General features: G+C 38.0%; 1 protein-coding gene across 1 annotated transcript; it reads right to left on the bottom strand.

Annotated features, from left to right (window-relative positions):
- Positions 1–1,643: 1,643 nt before the first annotated feature.
- Positions 1,644–24,517, bottom strand: znhit6 (zinc finger HIT-type containing 6). The gene is made up of 10 exons (XM_017420390.3): positions 24,340–24,517; positions 23,745–23,810; positions 22,030–22,136; positions 21,417–21,502; positions 20,957–21,060; positions 11,774–11,842; positions 11,506–11,586; positions 10,008–10,088; positions 5,372–5,496; positions 1,644–2,302 (listed from the first exon to the last, which is right to left on the bottom strand). Exons 1-10 carry the CDS (start codon positions 24,453–24,455, stop codon positions 1,827–1,829), a joined length of 1,311 nt encoding a protein of 436 aa, XP_017275879.1. The 5' UTR covers positions 24,456–24,517; the 3' UTR covers positions 1,644–1,826.

Genomic DNA, 24,517 nt, shown 5'->3' with positions numbered 1-24,517 from the left:
ATAAAATAAAGTGTGTGGTGATTCAACAGTCATTAAAAAAACCCAAAGAAACAGATGTTAAAGCATCGGAGAGAACATTAGACTTTAAGTCACTTTTTGAAACAAAGAATACAATGTTCTTCACAAGAAACACTGCATATTAAAATATTCTGGGTTTCCGATCTCATATAAACAGCAGATTTTTAATTCTAACAGAAAAGCAGATCAGTAGCATATTGAAAGAGTCAGGTAAATCTAATACGAGTCAGCCTAACATAACTCTACAGTACTCAGGCTGATAAAATGCCTCCTTTATTGTTATACTGATTTAATTTCTGATTATCTCTGGTAAATCTGAAGCCAGTCTGATGGTAGTTTTGCAAAGAAAACCGTAAAAAAGATCTTGTTTGTTTAGCTAAAAAAGACAGATTATTTGACAGGGATCAAACTTATAATATACTTATAATATAGCTAGTTGCAGGCAAAATCTGAATGATAAAAATTAGAATTTGAGCTCGTTATTGGGGCTTATAGACACAGTTACTTGTAGTAAGATTTTGTCAACCTCTCACAGTTTCCAAACTTCTACACAAACAAAATGTGCTTGTTTAGTTCGTAACAAGCTGATCAATGAAGAATATTACTCACCAATTCTAGAAGACTTTGAAAAAACTTTATTAAAGTCCTGTTCTGCCACCAAAAAAAAACAAAAAAAAACTTACATAACACTACCGGATGTATGCTTTAATTTGTTTACTCATTCATTTATTGTTTCATTATTTTTGCCCTGCATGGGGGGTGCTGTAGCACCCTGAGCACCCCCACTTCTCACGGCTTTGACCGCGCAGCAACACTTCGGCGTATGAACAGCGTAAAAACTACTGCACTCGTGAGGATGCAGACAGATGTGAGATCACACCGTTTGCTTCATCACAGGCCAGACATTAAAGAACGTCAACAAAAAAAAGGTTTTAAAAACACAAACGAGCAATGATCTACAGTGGCAGTTATTACTGGCACCTTGTTGTTATAATAAACTGCCATTAGGTTAAAAAAAATAGTACATAGAGGCTCCACATACGCAAATTGCTCTTTGCAAATTAGGAGACACCCAGAGGTGTCAAAAAAACGAGCATGTCAACATTAACTTTTACTAGCTAATGGAAAAACGAGACTAATGAACTTACTAAGACCTGACATTAACTTCAAAGCGAATGACATGGTTAGTTTCTGCCTGTTTTCTATTAGTTTCCACTTTAAAAAGAACATCAAGATAGAAACTTAAAGAGAATGAAACAGAAAGATGTGTACTCTGTAACCTTTTTATTCTAATTTTCAAACTTTATCAGTTCTGCTTTTTATCAAATCCACTGATCTTTATAATCAAAATCTATAAACTGAGCCACTGAGTCATTTAATTCCACTTTTGTTTTAGGCACTTGAGACATTTTGTTTCCAAGTGCCTGCTTCTGGACTCCACAAACACTTTAAAACAGTTAAAGATTAATTCATTAGCTGCACGGGGGGTTATTAATATTAAATGATACTTACGCACAGCAACAACCTGATACAAATGCCCGAATCAGAAAACAAATCAAACTTAAATTATCAGCAGAAAGTGTGTGCTGCAGATCATGTGCCACAGAAATTAGGATGCAGTGTCATTGAAAAACAAACACAAAAGATTTTATTTGAGAAAACGTTTCAGACAAACAAAAACAACTCTAGACATATTAATAATAATAATAATGTGACAGAGCACTGAATGTTGATTTGAGCTGCTCTGCTGTGTCATGACAGTATTGGTTACTTCCTGTCATATCCTCCTGCTCAGCATCTCTGCATTATCATTCCATCTGGCAGCTGTCTGCAGCATTAGCTGACTCATTTCCATGTTGACAGTGAACACTACGAGCAGTTTCTGGCTCAGTCATGGTGACCTCAGCTGACGGATCCGCGGAGCCAGCGGCGCTCTCACCTAACGAAGGATCCCGGCTGCTGTGTCTGCATCCACTGTCATCAACACTCTCCATGTCTTTAAAAGAACTTTTAGCGTCATCGTAGTTCTCAGAGCACAGAACAATTTCATCCTGATTTTGGTCCTCCTCTTCATCACTGCTGTCTATGACCTCCCCCTCCTCCCGTTCTTCCTCCCCTGCTCCTCTCTTTGCCCTTTTCTCTAATGGTGGCTCAGTTTGGGGAGTGCAAACATCTGTTCCAGCTGCTGAGGAAGACCCTTGTCTTTGTGGTGAAACTTTGGCCTCCTCCTGGTCCATCCAAACATTCTTTGTTGCAGAGCTGGTGCGTGCTGATACAGGTTGAGCTGAAACGATATGACCCCATTTCTGAATAACATCATTTTTCATGTTTACTACTGCAGACGGTAGAACTCTTTCTAGCCCAAACTTGTACATAAATGTTTTTACAAAAAATAAGGTGGGAAACAAAGAGGTTGTTTGAAACAACAATGCTATAGTTTAGTTTCTAGATAAGGTAATCAGCCAATTAATTATGGAAAAACGAAGAGCAGACGTGTGGAAGATGGAAAAGAAGCTAAAAGCTAGGATTGTAACACTCTGGGAAGGACTGACTTCCTGCTCTAACAAGAAAACTGCTGCAATGTTGATCCTTTTCACAACAAATAATTGTTTATTGTTGCTTAAAGGTTTAATAAAACTTTTATATCATGTTTAGAAACAGATTATTAACGTCTGTAAATCTTAAATGTACAAAATAACTGAACTCATTCAAGTCAATTTAAAAAAAATATTTTTTAAAGCAACAATTTTGCATCATTTTTTTAGGTTTTGTCAGCTTAATAAAGTTTACATTATACTTTTAGATTCTATTTAAAGTAGCATTCAGTCTTGCCTCCTCATTCCGATCTTGTAATGTAACAGAGAGCGTTGTTTACCGTTTTCTTTGCTATGACACTGTAAGGTTTGATTACACAAGTCCACACTTCCTCACATGAAGCATTGGCTGATTTAAAGTGAAAGTTCGGGCTCAGCTGAGGTAACCCAAATAGGTGTGTGTTAAAGAAAGCAGACATGATTGAGGAAATGGAGTAGTCAGCCAACTCCTGTGTTTTTACTGTTCTCGCAGCTGCTTGTTGTCAGCAGCTAATGTTCGCACAGCTTCTGGCTAAAGGCTGCCGTCCAAAAACATCCTGAACAAAACAAGAAGAAAAAAAGGAAGCACAGGCAAAAGAAAAACTATTTACACTACAACATATTTCTATTAGGCGAGTTAGAATAATTATTTTGGTATAAATTTATGCCTTGCCTTAACTAGGAATGAGATGTGTCAATAGATTTTTTTTCAAAATAAAATGACCTCACAGCTTTAACTTGTAGAAACACCCTTACAAATAACAGACATGTGTCACTGATGAATCAAAAGCTCTTCTTGTTTCATCTTTTAATGAATTCACAGACAAACAGCAGCCCAGTCGTTTTATCCACACGTTCTCCTGTCTACACTCAAACTGGGCTTTTAGTGAGAAAAGCAGATATTTTAAAAAAAAAGCTTTCCAAAGTGAAGATCTTTATAAACCCTGTTTATGGTTACTCTTTATAAAGAAAAGATTTCCATTTGATAATGTAGCAGCCTTTTTCACACAAGCTCAAAATCATTTTGTGATCTACAAACCAAAACATCTCTGGAGATGGTTTGCAGTATTTTTTTTAAATGTGGACATTATAGCCACCTAGTGGTGTACCATGGGTATTTCAGCCTTTTTATTAGAACGTCTAGATCATGGGTGGGCAACCCTGGTCCTGGAGGGCCACCATCCTGCATGTTTTTCTTGTTCCTCTGCTCCAACACACCTGATCTGAATCAATGGGTGATTAACAGGCTTCTGCAGAACATGAAGAGGTGATTTAACCACTGAATCAGGTGTGTTGGAGCAGGGAAACAGGTAACACATGCAGGATGGTAGCACTCGAGGACTAGAATTGCCTATGCCTGGTCTAGAAAAAGTAAAAATACTTTTTTTTCTATTTAAAAGAATATCCAAAGCAGAATAAATGGGGCTTGAACCAACTGCCTTTTTCATAAATGTATCTTTAATAAAACCCTTTCAAGCTAGGTGTGGGATGCCTTCTTCCCATCTTGTTGTAATTTAGATAAATACCAAAACAGCATATAGAGCTTTAGTCAACCTGTTGCTGTTATGCCTCTGAGCCACTAAGGGACGTAGTCACAGAGCTGAAACAGTCAATAGTGTTAAGGCAGGCCAGCGTCACAGCTCAAGGCTGTGATGTAGTGATGGCAGATTGTCTGTGTCACCCGGTGGCCACGGGATTTGGACTGGGATAGAGTTACATGCCACACCTCTGATGGTTTTGTGATGTTAGTTGAATAACACTCATGGTCAGGTCATTGAATTATGTACTCTGTCCAAACTGGTTAGCATACTTTATTTTAGCTAACCTTGGCACATTAACAGCCAGACGTCTGTGATGGTTGGAGACTTTGAAAGTCAAATAATGCAATTTCACAAAATGACTGGAACCAAATTAAAGTCAACGTTTTATCTCAAAGACTCAACCTTAGCTGGCTAAGTACATTTTTTCAGCTAATTTTTTTTTACACTGGCTAACTGCATGCTGCAGACCCTAAGCATGACTTTGTCCTTAGTAGATATGCCACAGTGTCCAATTGCTTGTTATCACTTCCTGCCCAGCTTCCCAGGCCATGGCATGTGTAATTATCAGGATGTTTCAGTGGCGAACATTATAGGAAAACAACATGATACCAGGGCCTTATCACTAAAAACACACACACTCAGACTAAATTGACCTCATTCCTCATTTGTCCAGTCTGTTCTGACAGTATAATGATACTGGGTTTGAGTGGTATTCTGAGTTCATGTAACCTCGCTGCCATAAACACTTTAACAATTCTTTGCACATCTAAGAAGGAAGAAAACGCGGAGCATGCCTCCTCATGATATGTAGTTCTGATTTCACATGACTGACACCTCTCGACCCTAAACACCCAGAGCTGGAAGAATGACAGCTGAGTGAGGGAAAATACACACTGATATCCTGCTTTCTGTTCAGAACTCATGAAAATGACCTCAAGCCATGTTTGATCCTCTTCTTGGCCGCAGTTTCTGTTGAGGTTAAGTTGGTGCGTATGATGCTAAGCAGAGCATGCTCATTTCCGTTGGGGTAACATGTTGCCATAGTGAAAAATAAGGGAACAGAGAGTCTTGAAGCCTCAGCTGGAGAAAGCAGGACATGATACAATGCTGATGGAATTGGCAGAGACTAGAGAGCATGGCGTCTTGGGACTGTGTAGTATTTGCTTAGCAGCAAAAAGGCAAAAAAACAAGATGTAACTCACATGAGTTAGTAATAAAATGTGATAAGAGTTTTCTTACCTGGTCCTTTCAGTGGATAGTCCTTCCAGTAATCTCTAAGAACAACATGCAGAACTGGATATTCAATGAGGGTTTTGTAGCTCAGGTTATCCCTTAGGCTCTTCTCAATGTCCAGCTCATGGTACCTAATTTTAATCAAATTGACACAAGTAAGAACAAAAAGGGGTCATTACCATTTAAAATCATTTTAAGATGAACCAAGGTGGAAAATTAACATTTATTCATTCATTTAGGGTACAAAAATGACTTTTTAAATTAAAGAGTTAACAGAAAATTGGTTTCTCGCTGACAAAATTAAAATGTTGTGTTACCAATGTTAATGCTAGGCTTTTACCAAGAAACAATACTGCAGATACACAAGAAGCAGCTGCACAAAATAATCCTGTCATGTCTTAAACATGGTCACAGACGGCTAAAAAGTTAAAATGGAGCTTTTGGAGAAGTGCTGCCTCTGAACTAAAAAAAAAAAGCAAAAACTATGCTGTTAAAACCAAAATACAAAAAAAAAACTATTTATGCATTTTAGATACAGGATGCAGTGATGGGCATCATTCCCAGTCCCCCCCCCCCAAACATTTAACTTAGAAGGACAAAAACTTTTTAAATTTATTCAACAAAACAGGCAGCTGTGAGGGTTCGATCTGATAAACCACAGAAAAGACCCCTGTAGGTTTCAAATATTCTGCAAAAGTGATATTTCTAACAAATCGAACCAAAGGGATGGAAAATGTGACTGTAGAGCTGAAAACATTATTTGATCCACATGTTTTCAAGCAAAAATAAAAAGGCACAAAAAAGCAAGAAGTAAATAATCTAAAGCTAAATCTTTACAATAAATGCTTCCATTTATAAATGCATACAATTTGCAAACTTTATTTAGGTCACTTGGTTTTATGTCAAACTTGTAATGATTTTACATTTGTGATTGTAAGTTTTTTTTAAATACGGAAGTTAAACTAAAGCATTCTTGTTTGAAAACATTAATTAAAGAAAACAGATCATGGCTCCCTGTGGTGTTGATGAGATTGTTAAACCTGTCTACTTCCAAAAGCACAACTGGGCGGCTCAGCCAAGAACACACACACATCTGGTGTCTATATAATGTTCTGGTGAGTGAACAGAAGGCTGGGCTCATGTTCTCTTCGGGGGGGTCCCTATTGTTTTCCTTTCCACTCTGCGGAGACTTAACAATAAAGAAATTACAGCAAAGAAACAAAGCAGACATTATGATACTGTACAAAATAATTGCTGTATTTGTAGAACATGATGTTGACTAACCTCGAAAGGAACATAGCTGCTCGTGGAGCTGGCTAAATGCAACCCAACAGAGGAAATGTTTTTCTTATAGTTTATGACACTCTGCTTCTTGTAAAAACTTGTTCAAAGAAAACTAAACACCATTTGAAAGTAAAAGTTACAGAATAAATTAGAAAACAGCAAAACAGAAGTTAACTTCCTTTTCATGAATTAATAAATGCTAAACGTCCTAACAGGTCTGTGAATGAACTGGACTCATTTAAATGAACATAACTAAACTTTTTAATTAAACTTTAACATGATTCAGACTGTATTTATGTACAGAGCCTCGATGGATAATTTTGACATGCTAGACTCTGTTAGAATAAAACTTTGACCTTAGGTTTAAATAAAGTAAATACTTTGGATTTTAAAACCTAGTTTTATTTGCTGAACTGTTCCTTCTTGTCTGATAAACCAAAAAAGTGACAATCTTATTAAAGTCCAGGTCAAACACAACCAAAGCCTTAAAGTTCTGCCTATTCAAGGCAAAGCTCCTTAAACCTTTTTTAGCATTATTAACAAAAGCAATTATTCAAGCCAGCTTTAGAACAGTTTACCTCACTGATGTTTAATTATATGAGAAAGTAAAAGAAATCAATTCAGACCTGATGCCAAGCAGTGTCATCCTTTAAGCATCTGCAGAATCTCACTTCCAAAAAATAATGTTTGACTTCACTCTGAGTTCATCCAAAGCACCAGATAATTTAATGCAATATTATTGGCTTCTGCAATTGCCTTTAATGACAATTCCAGACAATAATTTCAGGATTGTCAATGAAAGACCAGCTGAGCAGAACCAAACCTGAGCTTTAGGGCAAGATGAGGAGGAGCAGACGGACAAACTCCGGAAAAGGTTTGCCACAAATATGTAATCGAAAGCTCGGCTTGCACAGGACGTAAACATCCTTGTCTCACAAGGCAACAGCACTGGTCAAAAAGGCAAATAAATAATAATTTGAAAAAAAGCATGCTCACAAAGGTGTTTCCTTTTGAGCTTGTAATATAAAAACAGAATCTTTAAGTCTGACACATCAGGAGGCAGGGATGCTGTGTGGACATTGGCCGACTGAGAGGAAAGGCAGAAGTAAGGGAAAATAGGAGAAGGCATGAGTGGAATAAAAAAAATAACAAACATGAAAAAATAACACAAAGAAACATCCAGAAATGTGTGAATGCTACTTTTGATGCACAGTCTCTTTCCTTTCCAGTAGGAGGATGCTGCTTACACAGCTATGTTTAGTTAAGCACAAGAACTCCTTTCTTGGTGTAGCCTGATATTCCCAGCAGACATTCAACAACAACATGCAGTCATGCCTTTTAATGGTCAATAACAGTGACTTCATAATGATATTAATACAAGTCAAAAGTAAAGGCTTTTCTCTATGACAACATTATTTCAGAAGTATAGGCCTGTTTGGGGCTGAATGCCTTGACCTTGTTTGGGATCCCTAAAACAGGATGAGCCTTTACTTTGGAGGGGCCCCTCTTCTAATTAGCATTGCAATCAGTGGCCACAGCCTTCTTATGTAACTGTACTAAGTTAATGCGAAGTAATGAGTCCTAATTTTGCCCATACTGGTAATATTGTATAACAAACTTAATTGCTTGTTATGCAACAATACCAAAAAAAAAAAACGTTTACAGAGTGCCAAAGTTGAACAGTGTGAGAGTGATTTATACCACTCAATTAGTCATTACTAGAAACCTGACAAGACCCACACACAACATTCCTGATGTACTTGCTGTGCCACACAGCTGATGAAAATGGGAATAAAAGCTGTTGGGAACCGCTTGTAAAATTTTTCCACAAACTATACTTTCCCTAGAATATCGAATGTTGACTATGAATCATCATTGCAAACAAATCCCAACAAGAAGCAGCAGAAAATGCCTGTGCTTGTCTGGCCTTCACTTTGACATGAGCAGTTTTTGTAATATCCCCAACCCCACCTACACAAAGGGGCTGCTAAAGAGGAAAAATACAGGTAAAAAACAAACCCATGGTGAAGGATGAAAAGTGTCTTGGAATTTTTCTTATGTTGTATACTTAGAGATACAATCGAAGACTTACATATTTCACCCTCCAAAGTCACTGCTTTCTCATTTAGCGGTCATCACAACTATGAGCCTCTTACCTCTGGTAATAAGAGTTTTTGCTCATTTCTCAAGACAAACTGTTGTCAGCACAATGTGGGCAAAGCACAATCTACACAAGCAAATAGTTCCTGCATGTCAAAGTCAAGGAAGTGGCAAAAGTTCACTAATACACTTGTAAATACTCAAAACTGTAGTAGCACAGTTTTAATGTGGCAGTAAATAAAATCTTTCTGAAGAGAAGAAATACAAATCTGACGGTTTTATGACAAAACTATAGATTAAAATAAACAAACCTGTAGTTACTCACTGTTTAACTCTAGCTTGTGGTGAATGTTATTATAAAGACAACCTTGTACAGGTGTGGCACCAGATTTAAAGTTTATTTTAGGCTATTCATCTAGGTAAAAGGTTGCAACCTGACAGCTCAGACTAAGCTTTGGCACAAACCTACACTCATCTCTGAGTCATTCCTACAACCATAATTTATCAGCTTAAGAAAGAGTGCAGCCCAGCCTACTGGGCTAAGCAATAGAAGCATGTGTTTGTGTGTTTTACAAAGATGAATGATGGGATGGGAGGGTTCATGACGTTTCATCTAGGCTGGGGGTAATGGTTATGAGCATTCATCAATCACTCTATGAAAAAATGGAAATGGAAGCCAGTTAAAGACACCAACAGAGGTAAAGCAAATAGTAGCTATTATCACCAACCTCTGACTTCCTCAAAAAGTAGGAACTAAGTAAGAAAAGGAAGAAAGAGAGGAGCACACAAGACAAACTATGAAAAGGTCAGAGAAAATGCAGGAGCACTGACTGGATGATAAAGATGAAGTGCTGGCAAACCGGAACCAAACCAAAAAAGGCAAGGAAAAGAAGCCCCTGCCTTGCAGTTACTTTGCCAAGGATCTGCGTAGGTTTGCAGACATTTACAAGACAGTGATGCCATATTAACAAGTTTGACGCTTTCATACACACTGAATAAATCACCCAAGATTTGCTAGATGTGTCAAATAGTGCAGTCATCCATAAAAAGATGCATGACCAGTGAGAAGATTCTGACAATCTTTTAGAAATTACAGACATGCCTTCTGGTAACGTTTGATGGTTGCAAAATGAATTGTTACAATATGAGATTGACTATATGGAACTCTGTTTTGAGATCAAAATTATTTATCAAGACAAAAAAAAATAAAAGTAGAATGTCAGAGAATGCTGAGCATTAAGCAGAGAGTCAATCTCACCTCACAGAGTTGGCTTTTCTGCCCTCTGCTTTCATGAAAACTTTCACGTGATTGAATGGATAATGCACGTACATCTTCAACCTGAAACAGAAATTCACATTAACACATCTCTTAAAAGGTAAGAACAAAGCATACAGCTAAACTGATATGACCTTTATCAGGTGGTCAGAGCAAAGAGCTGATTGACTGAGTGCAGCAAGGCAGAGACCCAGATGTACACCGATATGCTGAGAGATGTTCACAGTTTCCCTTACGGCCCTACCTGCACCACATACAGTGGTTTAAACACACTACAAAGAATACTATTTGTGATCTCAGTTAAAGGACTTAAGACCAATTTACATTTGACAGCATTTTGTTGCCTTTAAATTCAAAGGTTTCTTTGAACTAAATATAATAAAGTTGCCTCCTGCTCTTTTCATTGAGCTGAATCAGAGTGAATAGTTACAGTCACAACATTTTTTGTTACATTAAGCTTATCAATATCTTACAACCTATGAGATCTATTTGTTTGTGATAGAAAAATACAGAGGGAGAGGTGGTCAACCAAGACTGCTCTACAAGATGAAGTTGGTCTGTTTTGAAGAACTTTCTGAGTTTCATGCTGCTGCCTACAATGACTGAAGATGCAGGAGCTCCTGACAGAAGATCCTGCACCAAGAGCAGCTCCAGCCACCTGACAGCCCATAACAAGTTAAATCTCATGGATGGAGTCTGTGTTTAAAAATCTGGCTCCACACCAAGTCAAACATCTGTTCAAAGAGGTGAACCTGCAGACAATTTAATTTTCAGGCTTTCATATGGTGTTGACGGTGAACGGTATAAATGATGGGTCAGGAGAGCCAGATTACTGGTTTTGTAGAAGTTAGAAATACTAGATTTTCTGGAGTCAAAGAACCTGCTTTGTTCAAAGATTTGCAGTTCATGTTGAAAGAAAAATGAAGGCAAGTCAAGTAAAAGCAACATTCTATAGATAAATGTGGAGACAGGTAACACTTGAAAAGAACCTAACTGCAGTCACCCAACTTGTGACTTTGGTTTTTACCTTCAGTTTAGTCAGATTAGGTCCACACAATTTTCTGGGAAGGAATGTTGGAGGAAATGGAAAGACTGCATGTTTTCAACAGTGAACCAGTTGAGCAGCAGTGGTTTTACCTAAAGTTTGAGGATTTTCAAGCCATAAGTCAAAGTGATGCTTGAGTTCAAACTCTACCATGACATTGTTTAGTAGTACATGTTATACATGTTATATCCATTCAAGGAATATGTTGTCTGGAACCATGTCAGGGAGGTAGTGCCTGAAGTGGAAAATGATGGCGAGAACAGCTGAGTCATGGTAAGTTCAATCACAGCATGTAAAAGAGTCTTAAATGTACATTTTAAACAATGTAGACATGAAGATGATGACTTTCTAGTATTGGAAGTCTTAAGATCTCTATAAACAAATACAAACAACAAACCACACAGGATAGAAATCAGACCGGGGGACAAAGCTCACTTTTGACGAGATACAGGATCTGAGTCTGTAGGGTGAATGTAAGCAGTCAGGATCTGGATCAATGTTTGTTCGTCAGACACCCTACAAAAACAAAAACAAATAAAAGTTAAGAAGGAGGAACAATGTGGGATCAGGAACATGAAAATCAAGTCAAACTATGGTCAGATCATATTCAGTATTGATATAATTTGTCATGTGATACTAAAGGATTAGCAAACACCTTTATGGATTTAATAATCAATAAATATATTATTGTTGTATAACTTACCTCCTCTGACTGAACTCTGTATTGCTCTGAGGAAATATGAGCTTCAGGTGCCACAGGAATCGTTTTTCCCTAAATGAGATACAGAAAATCCCACTTTTAATTCAATCATTAGAAATAAGATTGTCCTGATGCTTGTTTTTCAACAACACCAAATAACATCTGTGGCCTGAAAGTTTTCCCTTCACAATCAAAACAAATTCCCTCATTTTAATTGAGAGCATTAAATGGATTCAGCCATAATCTGCCCAGGACCTTACAACTTGCTGCTTCCAAAAGTTTGTTTGTTAGTGTGACTTTGTCCTCATGTGTACATGGAAGAAAAAAAAGCTGGAGAAGATCCGAGTTGGAGACGAAACCAGCTAGTGGATACTTCTTCTGTAGTAATGTTTTGACCGTTAACAAAAAACACATGGTTGGATTTTCTGGGTTGTTTACAAGCAAAGAGTTATTTAAAAAACACAGTTACAAAGTTCATATCTACTACTGTTGTCAGAAACGGCCAAGAAAATGGAATTTATAAAATGCTTGGGGAAAACATCCTAGATTTCAGCTTTAGTCGTTATTTTACAATAATTCACAAAAAATAATTCAGTCTTACAGGCTTATCGGTCTATGTCAAATCACACAACAACTTTGTACAAAGAAATACTAATGGCTTCATAAAAACAAGACTATATAGGAATTAATTGCTGCTGCCCTGAAAGAACAGGGTAAAGGCCTTTTGCTCAAACAGCAACATGTTCTGGTCTCCAGAGTCACAGTGTCAACATTATGGATGTTGAGCATAACTACAAGGGGCTGATCAACCAAAACCACAGTTTTCCATAAATAAACTGGAACTGATTCATTGAGCAGCTCTTCAGCAGAGAAGCAAGGCCTTGATGGATGAAATGAAGATCAAACCTAACCTCAGAGAGATGAAAAGTCTAATTGTAAGGCACATGCAAGAAGCCTTGTTATTACGGCTTCAGGATTCACCAAGACAGATTCAGAGCGGAACTTTATTTGATATTTCTAATGTGCTAACTTTAGTGGTATATTTACTTATCTACAGTATAAACAAAGTTCTGCCTAGTTATCTTGGAGAGATATCAACACAGCCCGAGTTGTGAGAAACATGTTGTTCTTCCTTGAAAACAAGTTAATTTCACAAGAGGTGACCAATAGATGAAGCAACTGATTAAAGTTCCATTTAATTATTGCAGTGTCACATGCATGATAAACAGACAGCTGTTAAGACTTGACAAGTGATTTTAATGCCTCCAACTAGCAGTGATGACCATAGAAAAACTAAGAACTGTTGCCAGGATGTTAAATGGCTACAGCTCACCAGTGCATTGAAGACCACTCCATCTAATTTAAACAGACATTTGGGATACTGTGGCACAGGCCTGCAAAAACTTTTAATGGTGTTCATGGGAGGAATGTGTCAGGTGGTATTTTAGACTTCAAATGATGGAACAAACAAGCCTGGAATTCATTTTGAGGAGCCATGCACGAAAGGACACTATCATGGGGTTGTTGTGCCTTCATTGATGACTCTAGGGTGTTTATTTTGTTGGAACATTACCATATATTACAAATAGACACAGGAATGGACCCTAGAAGCTGAATGAAAACAAAATGAGCACCGTCTAGTAGACTGGCTACAGTAAAAGTTTTTAGTCCATGTAAATGAACTTTCTTTGGTTCACATTGTTCTTATCTTGCTGCTGTATGTTCACATATTATTTTTTAACTTGTTTTCAATGCTTCAACACTAAGACTGTGTGTGGGTGGGACTTTCAGCCCCACATCTTTAGTGCGCAAACTCTGGCTCCAGAAACACAACGTGGCTGTGACTGAACAGTCTTTGATTCAAACACAAGGTACCAACATCATATTGGGTAGTCTTTTTTAGCTACAGCATCAATGTACTCTGATATGACACCAAACATACTAGAGTATGTGTGAGTGGATTAACACAGAAAACCAAACACAGTAACAATATGCACAATCTAAGCAGTATAAAGACTGTTTGAAATAGCCACATTGTGTCATTCTGTTGAAGTAGAGTGTAATGTTTCATCAGAGTGGAGATTTGGACAGGCGTGGAGAAGCACCGTTTGTTTAAAACACTCAATTAAATGTGCTTATCAGTATCCACTTGTTTGTATTAAGAGGCTGTAGGTAGTAAGAGCAGCAGCAGGCATAATGGGAGCACAGGCAAGAACAAGGGAGGGAACTTCTTTTGCAATTTTAGGAGATACCCCAAATCCCACACTCCTTACTGAGAGAAACTGACTGGTTTCGTCAGAGTTTCGTCCTTTTGTGCACGCCCCAAATCGGAATGTTTGTACAAGGAAATGCATAAGAAAGGAGGACCAGGTATGATGATGCCAACATGCTGTCATTACATCAAATGGAAACTATGTCTTTATATGGAAAAACTGACTTGCCCAAAGAAGCTTATAATCACTTCAAGCAAGACCACAAAGCATACCTGGGAGAAGTACCATCATTCATTGGTGAAAAAGAGAGAGAGACAGAGAGAGAAAGAAGCCCCAAGAGTCGAGAACAACTGTTTACATACCACAACCTGCTAGAGGTCAAAGTGCTGAGTCAATTAACAGAATCAATATTCTAAAGAAAACCTGACTAACAGTCCTAAATAATGCAGACTAGATCAATCACGTACGCAGAAATACAATCCACAGAAAGAAAGGTTGTTTAAAAAAAATAAGCTTTTGAGCTATGCAACGATTATGGTGAAAGGTCTATAATTCCAGCACTGAGCTGTCTGTTACTCTAAATGGCCTGAATTAAAGAGCTTTTTTTGCTTTAAGGGGATTATTCATCAAACAGCTTGTTGGACATCAAAGACTAAGTCTTTCTGAATGAATAAGGATTTGTACACAGCCAGAAAAAAAATTAAACAATAAACATTTTTTTAAATAATACAGAACAAATGTTAAACTGTGCCTGGAAAGAAAACTTTTAAATCTTCATGAAAACTTTAAGAAACTAAGGTTGGTAACGGTCCGTGTGTGTGTTTTGTGTTTGCATATTGTACATGTGTAAGTGTGTTTTAAAGGAGGAATTACTCCAGAGTGATGCCAGAGCTGAGCAGATGGCAGACAGGACATGCAGTACTTGAAGAACATTCCCTACTCAGGACTAATTCCTTTTCTCAGTACCACATGCATTTGGACATATTCATAATGTCGCAGAGCTAATGCAATTCAGAAAAAAAACTAAACTGAACCATCAGCTCATACTCACTTGACATAAATAGAGGATTATCAGATGTATTTACACATAATCTCACTTGGTTTTTTCCAAGAATTACCAGGAAGATGGATAATCTACACAAGAAGTTAAGCATGTATTGTGGACATTTAAATTCTCACAGGTAGTTCCTCAGGAAAGTTTTACAGCTAGTTTATGCTTGAAAACAGCTACACTGCAGAGCTAAACACCCAATCAGTCACTTCGTCAGAAAATACACCCAAATACTCTGACTCCATATCCTGGTTATTAGGTTTTTTTATAGAAAATTAGGCTTTAATAATGCAACGAGTCTTTTGGAAAATAAAGCTTCTGATGGGATAACATGCAGTGGTAAAATTTTGGCTTGATTATAAAGCATAAAAAACTGGAGCGGCCGAGGATGTGAATGACACGCGATAAAAGGTCAACAATCAATCCAGAACTTCTAAACCTAGAGTGTGTGCGTTTATGTTACATGAGCCCTAACCTTTTCCAAGGCATGCCAAGAAATCAAGCTTTTCATTACAGACTGCTTCTATAAAAGGCTTACAGAAAAGGTTTTTATTAGATTTTTGTAAGCAGACAACAAAACAGTGATTAACTTTTCAAATTGATCCACCACATGCAAGAAATGCAAGGTTTTACATTTCTCCCAACTTCATCAATCACTGAGTGTGCAGAAACCATGATTTCAGTGGATATGTTGAGTATTTCAGCATGCAACTTCAGCTGACTCAATTAGCTGCGTCTCAGCAACTGTCCAAGAAGTAAAGCAGACTCAGACAAAGATGGATGAGTTCATTAACAGCAGCACACACTGTTGATTAAATAAGTAATTGGAGTTGCTTGGGCCATCATCACTAGAACTGAAGGCCTGACTGCTAGTCTGGCAGTGAAGAGCTGAAATCCATCTGTCTGGATTAGGAACGGGAGAGATCCAACAAAAACAGACGTACGTGTCTGAGTACTGAGCTTTCTTATTGTCAGATGCACGTTAAAGTGTAGAGGTGGCAAATGGGTGCTAGTGGAAAAAATACTGAAGGATTTGGGGATATTTCTTACTTGGAAACTAAACCATACCTCAAAATATTAAGATAAAATAAAAATCGAAGCAATGTTTGACCTACAACTTCACATTTTTTAACAAAACTGGTCGTTAGACCAATGATGCTGATTTATATCATGAGTCTGTTTTTCCTGACAAGTTATAAACTTAACCAAACTAACATAAGAGCATAAAACTATCCAGAAGACGCCTACTCTACATCAGTGAAAAAGGGTTCTTTGAAAACAAAACCTGTAAAAAAATAACACAAATGTAGATTTTTGGCTTAATGATTTGACATTTTCTGGACTATAGTGGGCTGTCCAGCAGCAGCAGCAGTCTTTATGAATGTCTGCATCAATTTAACAATAATTCAAGTTGACAACATATATTTCTAATGTAACCACCTCAAGAGTAAAAATATTACTGAGGTTAAACACATAAAAAGTCAATTAGTTGCTTTTTTGACTAAAACAAATGGCCAATTTAGAAACCTATTTATTATTATTATGTCATACTAGTTTATGCTCTCTTTATTTCACAGAACATGATAAAGTTTCTGGTTAATTCAGTTTGTTGCCCCCAGTTAATTGGCCAGTTGTGATGACAGTGTTTGAGGTCAGTCTGATGTAAGCTTTGCCTCCAGCAGCAGCTGAAGCTGACTCTGTTCTGCATCAGTCAGAGGCAGCCAAAAGGTTGTCTGATGAAACACCGTCTACAGCACTCGCTAATTGTTTCATTTGACCCTAATGTCTGGAAAGTAGAAGTCGTACTGCACATGAGGATGAATAGATGAATATTCATACTGTGCCAAAAGAATCTGGGGTGAAATATGGTTTTCTCTGCTTTAATCAATTTGTGCAGTCATCCATCACATGCAATCACGCATACACCAAACCCGTGATGTGTGTCAGAGCTATATTACAGCACTTTTAAAAGCAGATAAATTGGTCCAATGGAGGTGCTAAAATTACACTTTGGCTGTGTTGTATGGTACATGTGCACTTCTCCAGCATGCTCTCAGCAGGGGATAACTGCTGATCAGTAATATTTTCTCTTTGTTTGAGTCCAAATCATAACTTTTACCTTTCTTGCCATACTGGTGCAGAAAAGAACTCTTCTGAAGTCTTTGTCCTTTGCAGGTTGAAGCGTTGAGCTTATTGGAGTATTTCTATTACAAACAGGGCAGTCACAGCAGGAAAGAACCAGCAGAGACAGAACATTAAGAACAACTGCATCCAATTAATGATGTAATGGATTTTAAATCGTACTTGACTTTGGTGACAGTTTGACAAATTATAACGGCAACCACACATAAGGTGAGACATGATGCGTAGTAGCGGTGGGATGATTTATAACATGGTTCTTGAATGTATATTAGGACAACGTCATTGTGGTTTTAATGTTTGCTTTCTTGTTAATACTTTACTAGACTTTATAATGTTTCCCTGTGTTTTCTGACCTGTGGCGGATCAACTAACAGACTGTTTCAGATTTTGCTGATTAAGATTTGAAAAGTTTTGTCTACAGCATTTAGAAGTGATATAGGATTTTTGAGTCCTCTTCACCCCCAGCTGGTCCAGGCAGAGGGCTGCCTGTCCTGTCTCTGGTTCTGGTTCTGTTGGAGGTTTCTTTGTGCTGAATGGGAATCGTTCCTTTTACTGCTGCCCATGTGCTGTTCAGGATGAAGGACTGCAATAAAGTGAAGATTTAATGATATCTGCTGGCCTCCTTAGATAGTAAAATAGTTATCTAATTGGTTTTCATAATGGTCTGAAAATGACTGTATCATTATAACTGTATTGAACTGATTGTAATTAGGTTTAAATCTGGACTGATTTTGGATTTATGACTGGAACTTGTTACTTTCTGTAAACTGGCTTTATGTGATTAAAAGTGAAGTGAATGGAACTGAACTGAGTTCAGTGTTCTTCAACACCTGTCAATAACTGGGAACAAAATGAGCTCTACTCCGACCCACAAAGCTTGCTTCATTGAGGCCGATTTCCGATATATGGGAAAATAATATAAGGGGCACAAAACCACACCAGCTCATGTTACTAATTATCTCAAGTTATTACAAAAATATGTTCAGTTATTACCCACAATAACTGCTCCTGGAATGTGTTGTCCAGTCTGCTCAGGCTGTCTGTGAGGAAAATGCCCGGCCATGCCAGGCTGAAGCTGAAAAAACATAATTCCACCCTAACACAGCTACTCCTTATGTTCTGCCAAATGCCAGGGATTATATACTTACCCTCCAAATGCTGCACTGGAAGGGAGTCTCTAACTTTTTGCATCTCATTTTAATGTCTATGCCATGTTTTAAAAAGATAGTCACGTTAAATAAAAAGAAAATGTAGATGCATTGCCATTATTATAGCATTTAATTAAAGAGACAAACCCATACACACACATGCACATCATCATTCACTCAGCTGCCTGCCAGTAATGATCCTCCTCTGGCAGCAGGAGTATGTCGCTAACCAGCTGCAGTCACACTGCTTCCACATCTGCTTTTTATATTATGTACTTTGAACATCCTGAAGCACATTCACTTGATCCCTTGCTAATAATGGTATACCTTCTGTCCAGTTCTGGATGTCCATTTGCTGGCCTGTGAATGGTACAGTCAAACCTTCGGTCAGACAGTGAAATGAAGCAGAATACACGTACAGGGGCTCAGCAGCTGGCTACTGATTCCTGTATGACAAAAGCATTAAGCTTAATTTGTGTTTTGGTGGTGCAATTATGGCAGACACACACATTTTTAGGTGGCAAACTTATGAAAACCTAAACCGTAACAGACGTCTCACATTAACTTTCTGCCACAATCAGCAATCTGTTGAATTAGCAAAAAGATCATGGAGTTAGAAGCTGCCTTGCCTTGAGATGAGCAAATCCCCACCTGCAAACACTGGAGACAGACTGGACAGGGGAACAGACTGCAGTTGTAAAAAGAAAAGGAACGTGGTCAAATCGGGGGGCAGGACCGACAAATCCTTCTTCTAGGGGCGATCCTGACTGGCAACCAGCGCGATGCAGGGACATTTGAGACAGGGTTCAATAACCCCAACTCTGTTCTTTCACCATGGGATTAAAGTAGCAGGGCTCAGCCTCCAAAGAAACGGTAAAATGAGCGGCAGAAGGTTGCTGGGAGAGAATGAGGACAGCAGCCAAAAATCTGCAGACCACCGGAGGAATTGAGCAAATTGGAAAACAAAATCCACATGAATTTAAATGCAGTAATGAGCCGTGGGTTCTGAATTACAACTTGACTAAACTGAACCTTTTCTGAAAACGTGTTGTAAATTCTCTTGCAATTCTAGTCGAGTTATAAATTTATTATTACAGAGAACGCCAATTATTCAGTCTATGAGGCTGAAATAGCACCCGTCTGTTACGAAAGCCTGAAAAGCAGAAACTTACTAATTCTGAGAACAAAGATGCTCAAATACAGTTAAAATGAGTTCTACAACATGCCTGATTTTCAGCAACAAGTCTGCACGTGTTTGGAGATGTGTAAGTGGAATCTGACAATACAGGAATATACGAGCTCCTGACACCTGACAGCAGGTAATAAAGTCGTGTCGTGGATTATTTGACTGAAAGCAATTATTTCCAGCATCGATGGAAGAGTGAATGTCAAACTTGCAACTACATTTTCAACACTTGAATTAAAAACACAATCAGTGCAATGCATTGATGTCTTTTATTTTATATGGTGATCGTGTCCTCGTGTGACTTTAACCCACATGCCTGCCTGCATGCTCACACCAACACCTCAGTCTCCCCTAACCTGGATGGTAAAACAGTCAACATGGCTGCTGCCACTAGCTGAAGGGCTGGGAAGATAAGAGAATATCATCATAAATAAACACTGTTGGTCTTAACAAGGTTACAGCCGAAATACCAAAGAATAAGTCCGATGGACAGGAAAACCAGACCAGACATTACATCCGATGAGAAGCTCAGGGCCTGTTTCTGAGCTGAGAAAGTTCACAAAACATTCATGTTTGAAGGAATTTAAAAGCCTGGATGTCTGGTTGGATGTAAAACTGGGATTTGTCAGAGAGTTTAAAGGTAGCAACAACTTCAGTGAACATCCTTACACAAACAGATTCGACAGTTTATCTGTTTATTTGTTGTTTTCTAGCTGACGCTTTACGTGCAGATGATAGCTCTTTGTATAATCCATGAAGCCCAAGTACAGCTGTTTGGGGAACATTTTAACCTTTGAAAGTTTAGTTACTTTCTGTACAGATTTAATTTAATGTAAATTTATTATGTCATTGACGAGCCGCCTCATGTTTGTCTGCAGTCCACACCCGGCTGAGCACAGCTGTCATTCAGAATACATGCTGTAAAATCATCATGAGGCTGACCAGCCAGCAACATGCCTTTGTTCACGAAGCTAAACAAAAAGAGAAAGTTTACTTTCTTCTATCAGATGTTTGCACGAACACTGCAGTCAGGCAGATTCTGCTCGATGCTTATTTAGCCTTTTCTCCATTGTCTCTTTGTTTTGGTCCTCAGTTAATGACCAGAAAAACAACAATAACTTCTGTACCTCCCAGAACCGTTGGGAAATGCAGCAGATCAACACACTCATTGTTTAAAAACAACAACTAGTCTGTGTTTCTCATGGCGTTGTGAATTTAAATGTCCTCTGAGCTGTCTGAGGCAGCTTACATTGAAAAATGACTATGCAATCCCCACAGGTGAGCTGCTGCGAGAACAGGCAGCGCGAGGCGGAACTGCTGAAAGGGCTTCACAAGAGCGCCCCCCTGTGGCAGAGAAACGCATCAATCTGGACTTGATCAGAAAACTGTCAAACCCGACTTCAGAGACGGCATTATTACTGTTGTCTGCACTGAAAATCTTCTTACTTTGTGAGGAAGAACGTGGAGTTTTCTTTGCTCCTGGTGAAGGTGACGGGGAGGAATCTGAGTGTGATGTTCATCTTTCTGGCATGGGTAGCCAGCTTCTTTGCCTGTTCAACACAGGATTAGATAGTAAATTAAAAGATATAATACAACAGCTGTCTTACTGAAAGAGTTCATCAATAACTTCAAGAGATGAGGTAAATGGAACATGTAGTTGGGTCACGATGATAAAACAAACTCTGAATCATGAAGATCCTAAATATAAGACACTGAACCTTTAATTCATCTGAATAAGTGAGTAAAAACCAACCTGAACTGTGAACCAAAGCACAGAATTTACTTCCTAAGTAGTCTAGGTTTCTTAGTTTAGGCAACTTTAAAAGTGTTTTAACACATTTTTAATCATTTCAAAGTGAACAACTGTGACTCACGAATAAAGTCGATGTATAAATAACAGACTTACTTTCGCAGTGGTACGAGGAGCTCGGATCATATCGTCTCTGGTGGAACTATCAGCAAATCTTCCAGTGTCTTCCAGAAACCTGTAATCTACAGTACAGGAAAAGGATAAAACAGAATAATCGTCTCAAAATGAGTTTCTAATGCAATGCACAACATGAATAGGTGGGTTAATGTTATTAAAGTTCCAGTAAAATGATTGTTCTAAGTTCTTCTGGGATCGCTCAGTGGAGAAGTTTGTCAGTTTAAAAAGGAGCCACAGCCGAGGAAAATATGGATTTCAAAACATAAAGCAAGCGTACGTGAAAACCTTCTGTGGAATGTTCCAGATCTCAGGCTGGGAACGTTTCCAAAAAACAATTAAAGTGATTTTAGGACAATCCAGAGAAAACAGGATGCCTTCAGAAAGGGTTTGGACCTGAACTCATTCAAACACCTCTGACAGAGTCAGGCTTGCAGGACCTTTACTGCCAAAGGTTTCACATCTAGTTACAAAACAATCCAAAACACGGTTTTGTTTTTGTACAGAAATCTGTGTGAAACAGCACATTTTATTGCATATTATAAAATTAAAAAAAAAAAAGCTATAAAATGTCTGAAAACTTGCTCATGCTCACCACTGAGAAGTGCCATTTCATCGAACTGAGACAGAGTCACAAACGCTGTTTTATTTCGAACTCCGCTGCATCCTGTGTCATCTTTGTGTTTCTTCACACACAGCAAACTGAAAAATATCAACACACGATGTTAGCTTAGTGTTAGTTTAATGTCATAGTCAGTTTTTCAGACAGTTCACAAAATGATGCTGCATCAAATAAACAAGAAGGATGAGAAGATCAGATAACTTAGAAAATAAGTATATAATAATGGCCACCTTATAATGTTTCCTTTGGTCACGTCACAGCTCTCTAATTAAAACTGGAGTTAAAGTATCTGGATAAGTCAAAGTATGTCTAATAAAAAAAAGATCATATTTTTACATTTTAAATCGTATAAAACAAGAACTTCATTCTTGAGGTTCTAACACATTTCTGTGATCAACATTTTCAAACAGTTACCTTAAAACTCAAACAAAATGTCATAAAACATGCGTTTGCTTTTATAAGTTATTTGCTGATGGAGTAAGAACAGTTTGACAATGTCCACGCCTGCTTCCCTGCACATTTCTGTCAAACACAAACATGATCAAATAAAGCACCGATACCGATATCTGAGAAAGTGTGTAAGCGTGGTGGAGATCTCGAGGTGGTGTAAGGTGAGACTTAATCCTTTCATGAACAGACCCGTGTTCAGATTTCTGCTGACAGACAGGTATTCGGCTCGTGTCAGCCAGAGACCGTATCTTCAGAAAACTACGCCGAAGGAATGCAGAGAGGTACCCGAAACAACAGGCAGCAGTGAGAGAAAAGAAGGAACTTTCTGCCAAGTTTTAATGAAATTCTCAGTCATGACCTCTGTTGTGACATTTGGAATTTGAAAGCTGTTAAATAAATAATTCAGTAACCAAAAAACTCTAAGAACCACTCCTTCCCGTGGCTAGTTGTTAATGGTAACTACTTACAATAAAGTTTAGTTAGTAGAAACAAAATCGTGGCCAGGAGTAAATCACAAAAAAGACAATTAGATCATTTAAAATGTTGATATCAGACAAAAGGTTTTCATGACAAAAACTCTAATAACCGTCAGTAAGCCTTTTTGATCTCAGAGCATTTTATACGTTATAAAGTTTTTGATTAAACAATAAGGACTAAATTTAAAATCTGTAGGCAGAATATAAATCTGACTCCATGTGAAGCCAATCCAAGCACCTGAATTTACCTTTTTCCCACAAAATAACTTAAATTTTACTCCTTTACTTATCCTACAGAAAGAAAAATAAGAGTTTTTTTGTTTGCAGAGCTAGATTTCATGTAAATTTAGTTTTGTTACATTTTTGGCAGAAAGTCTAGTTAATATGAGAAAGTGTTGCATAACTAAAACAGACATGAGAGACACAACAAACATACTAGAACAAAAAAAAACCAAACACATCTAAACAATAAAATCTGTTTTCTGCTGCTCGTCTGGGATCGGCTCATGGAGGCATCCAGGAGGGATGGCCGTCATGGTCCCAGTGGGGCAAAAATACAAACTTTCATAAACTTTTGACAAAAACAAACAAACAAAAATCCCTTTTGCTTTAGACTTTGAGTTTCCCAAAGATGAGACATTACTCGCGTTTTGGCACCCTGAGCAAAGCTTTTAAATGGTCTCACGAGGGTAAAAATACCACACATTGTAAAGAAAAGAAACGTTTGCGCGGATTTGCTGCTGAGTTTGTTAAAAATCTCACCTGCAGGAGTGTTTCAGGCAGGCAGGACATCTGTACTTCGCCTCCTCTGATCCACAAACTCCACATCTGCAGCGAAGACATCAAGCATGAAACACAAAGTTTGGACATTTTCTGTATTAGACTCAAATAAACAACACAAACAAATAATAGGAACACTAAGAGGGAACAACAATAACCTTATTAAAAGATACAGAAGCCTCTTAAAATGCATTTCACTCATGAATTGTCTGGATATAATTCAGATGTGAAAGTGGGGCTAAATTAAGATAAAACTCTTAAATTTCCCTCCGTATCAACCTGGGTGATAATGTTTAAACACAATAAAGGTTGTTTTTATTAGATTTGAAAAAATGTGGCGATTATATTCAAGATACTGCTAAACAAATAAAAATAAAAAGTGGAGTTTGGAAAACTCAAAACAGAAACATTAGATAGGATCTGACTGAATTCAGTCACGGGTTTTAACGCGATACAAGAAATACTTTACATAAGTAATTGGCAATAATATGATAAAACACAAGAGATGAAAGAAACAACTTGGAATGGCTAAAATAAATCGGTGTTAAAGTCCGAAAACTCGGTTGTCTGGACTTACTTTGAGAGAGAAATTTTCCTTTTTCTCGCTTTCTGCTCCTCCTCTCGGCAGCTGCTGTCGACCTGACTCTCCGATGTGGACATTTTTTTAGTTTTTGGTAAAATTAGTGAGCACATAACAGGAGAATCGCTGCAGCACGTTGATTCAGAGCCCGGCGGCACCAAAACAAACCCTCTTC

Source organism: Kryptolebias marmoratus, linkage group LG24 (assembly GCF_001649575.2).
Source record: "Kryptolebias marmoratus isolate JLee-2015 linkage group LG24, ASM164957v2, whole genome shotgun sequence".
NCBI classification, from domain to species: domain Eukaryota; kingdom Metazoa; phylum Chordata; class Actinopteri; order Cyprinodontiformes; family Rivulidae; genus Kryptolebias; species Kryptolebias marmoratus.
Note: the sequence above shows the minus strand (reverse complement) of the source record. Positions and strands in the feature narration are given on the sequence as shown.

Excerpts from the sequence above, each read along its gene's own strand:
- znhit6 (XM_017420390.3), bottom strand. The coding sequence starts at position 24,455 with ATGTGCTCACTAATTTTACCAAAAACTAAAAAAATGTCCACATCGGAG. Across the intron at positions 21,061-21,416 it reads CTCCTCGTACCACTGCGAAA|GCAAAGAAGCTGGCTACCCA; the intron begins GTAAGTCTGTTA and ends TGTGTTGAACAG. Across the intron at positions 5,497-10,007 it reads AGAAAAGCCAACTCTGTGAG|GTACCATGAGCTGGACATTG; the intron begins GTGAGATTGACT and ends GATTAAAATTAG.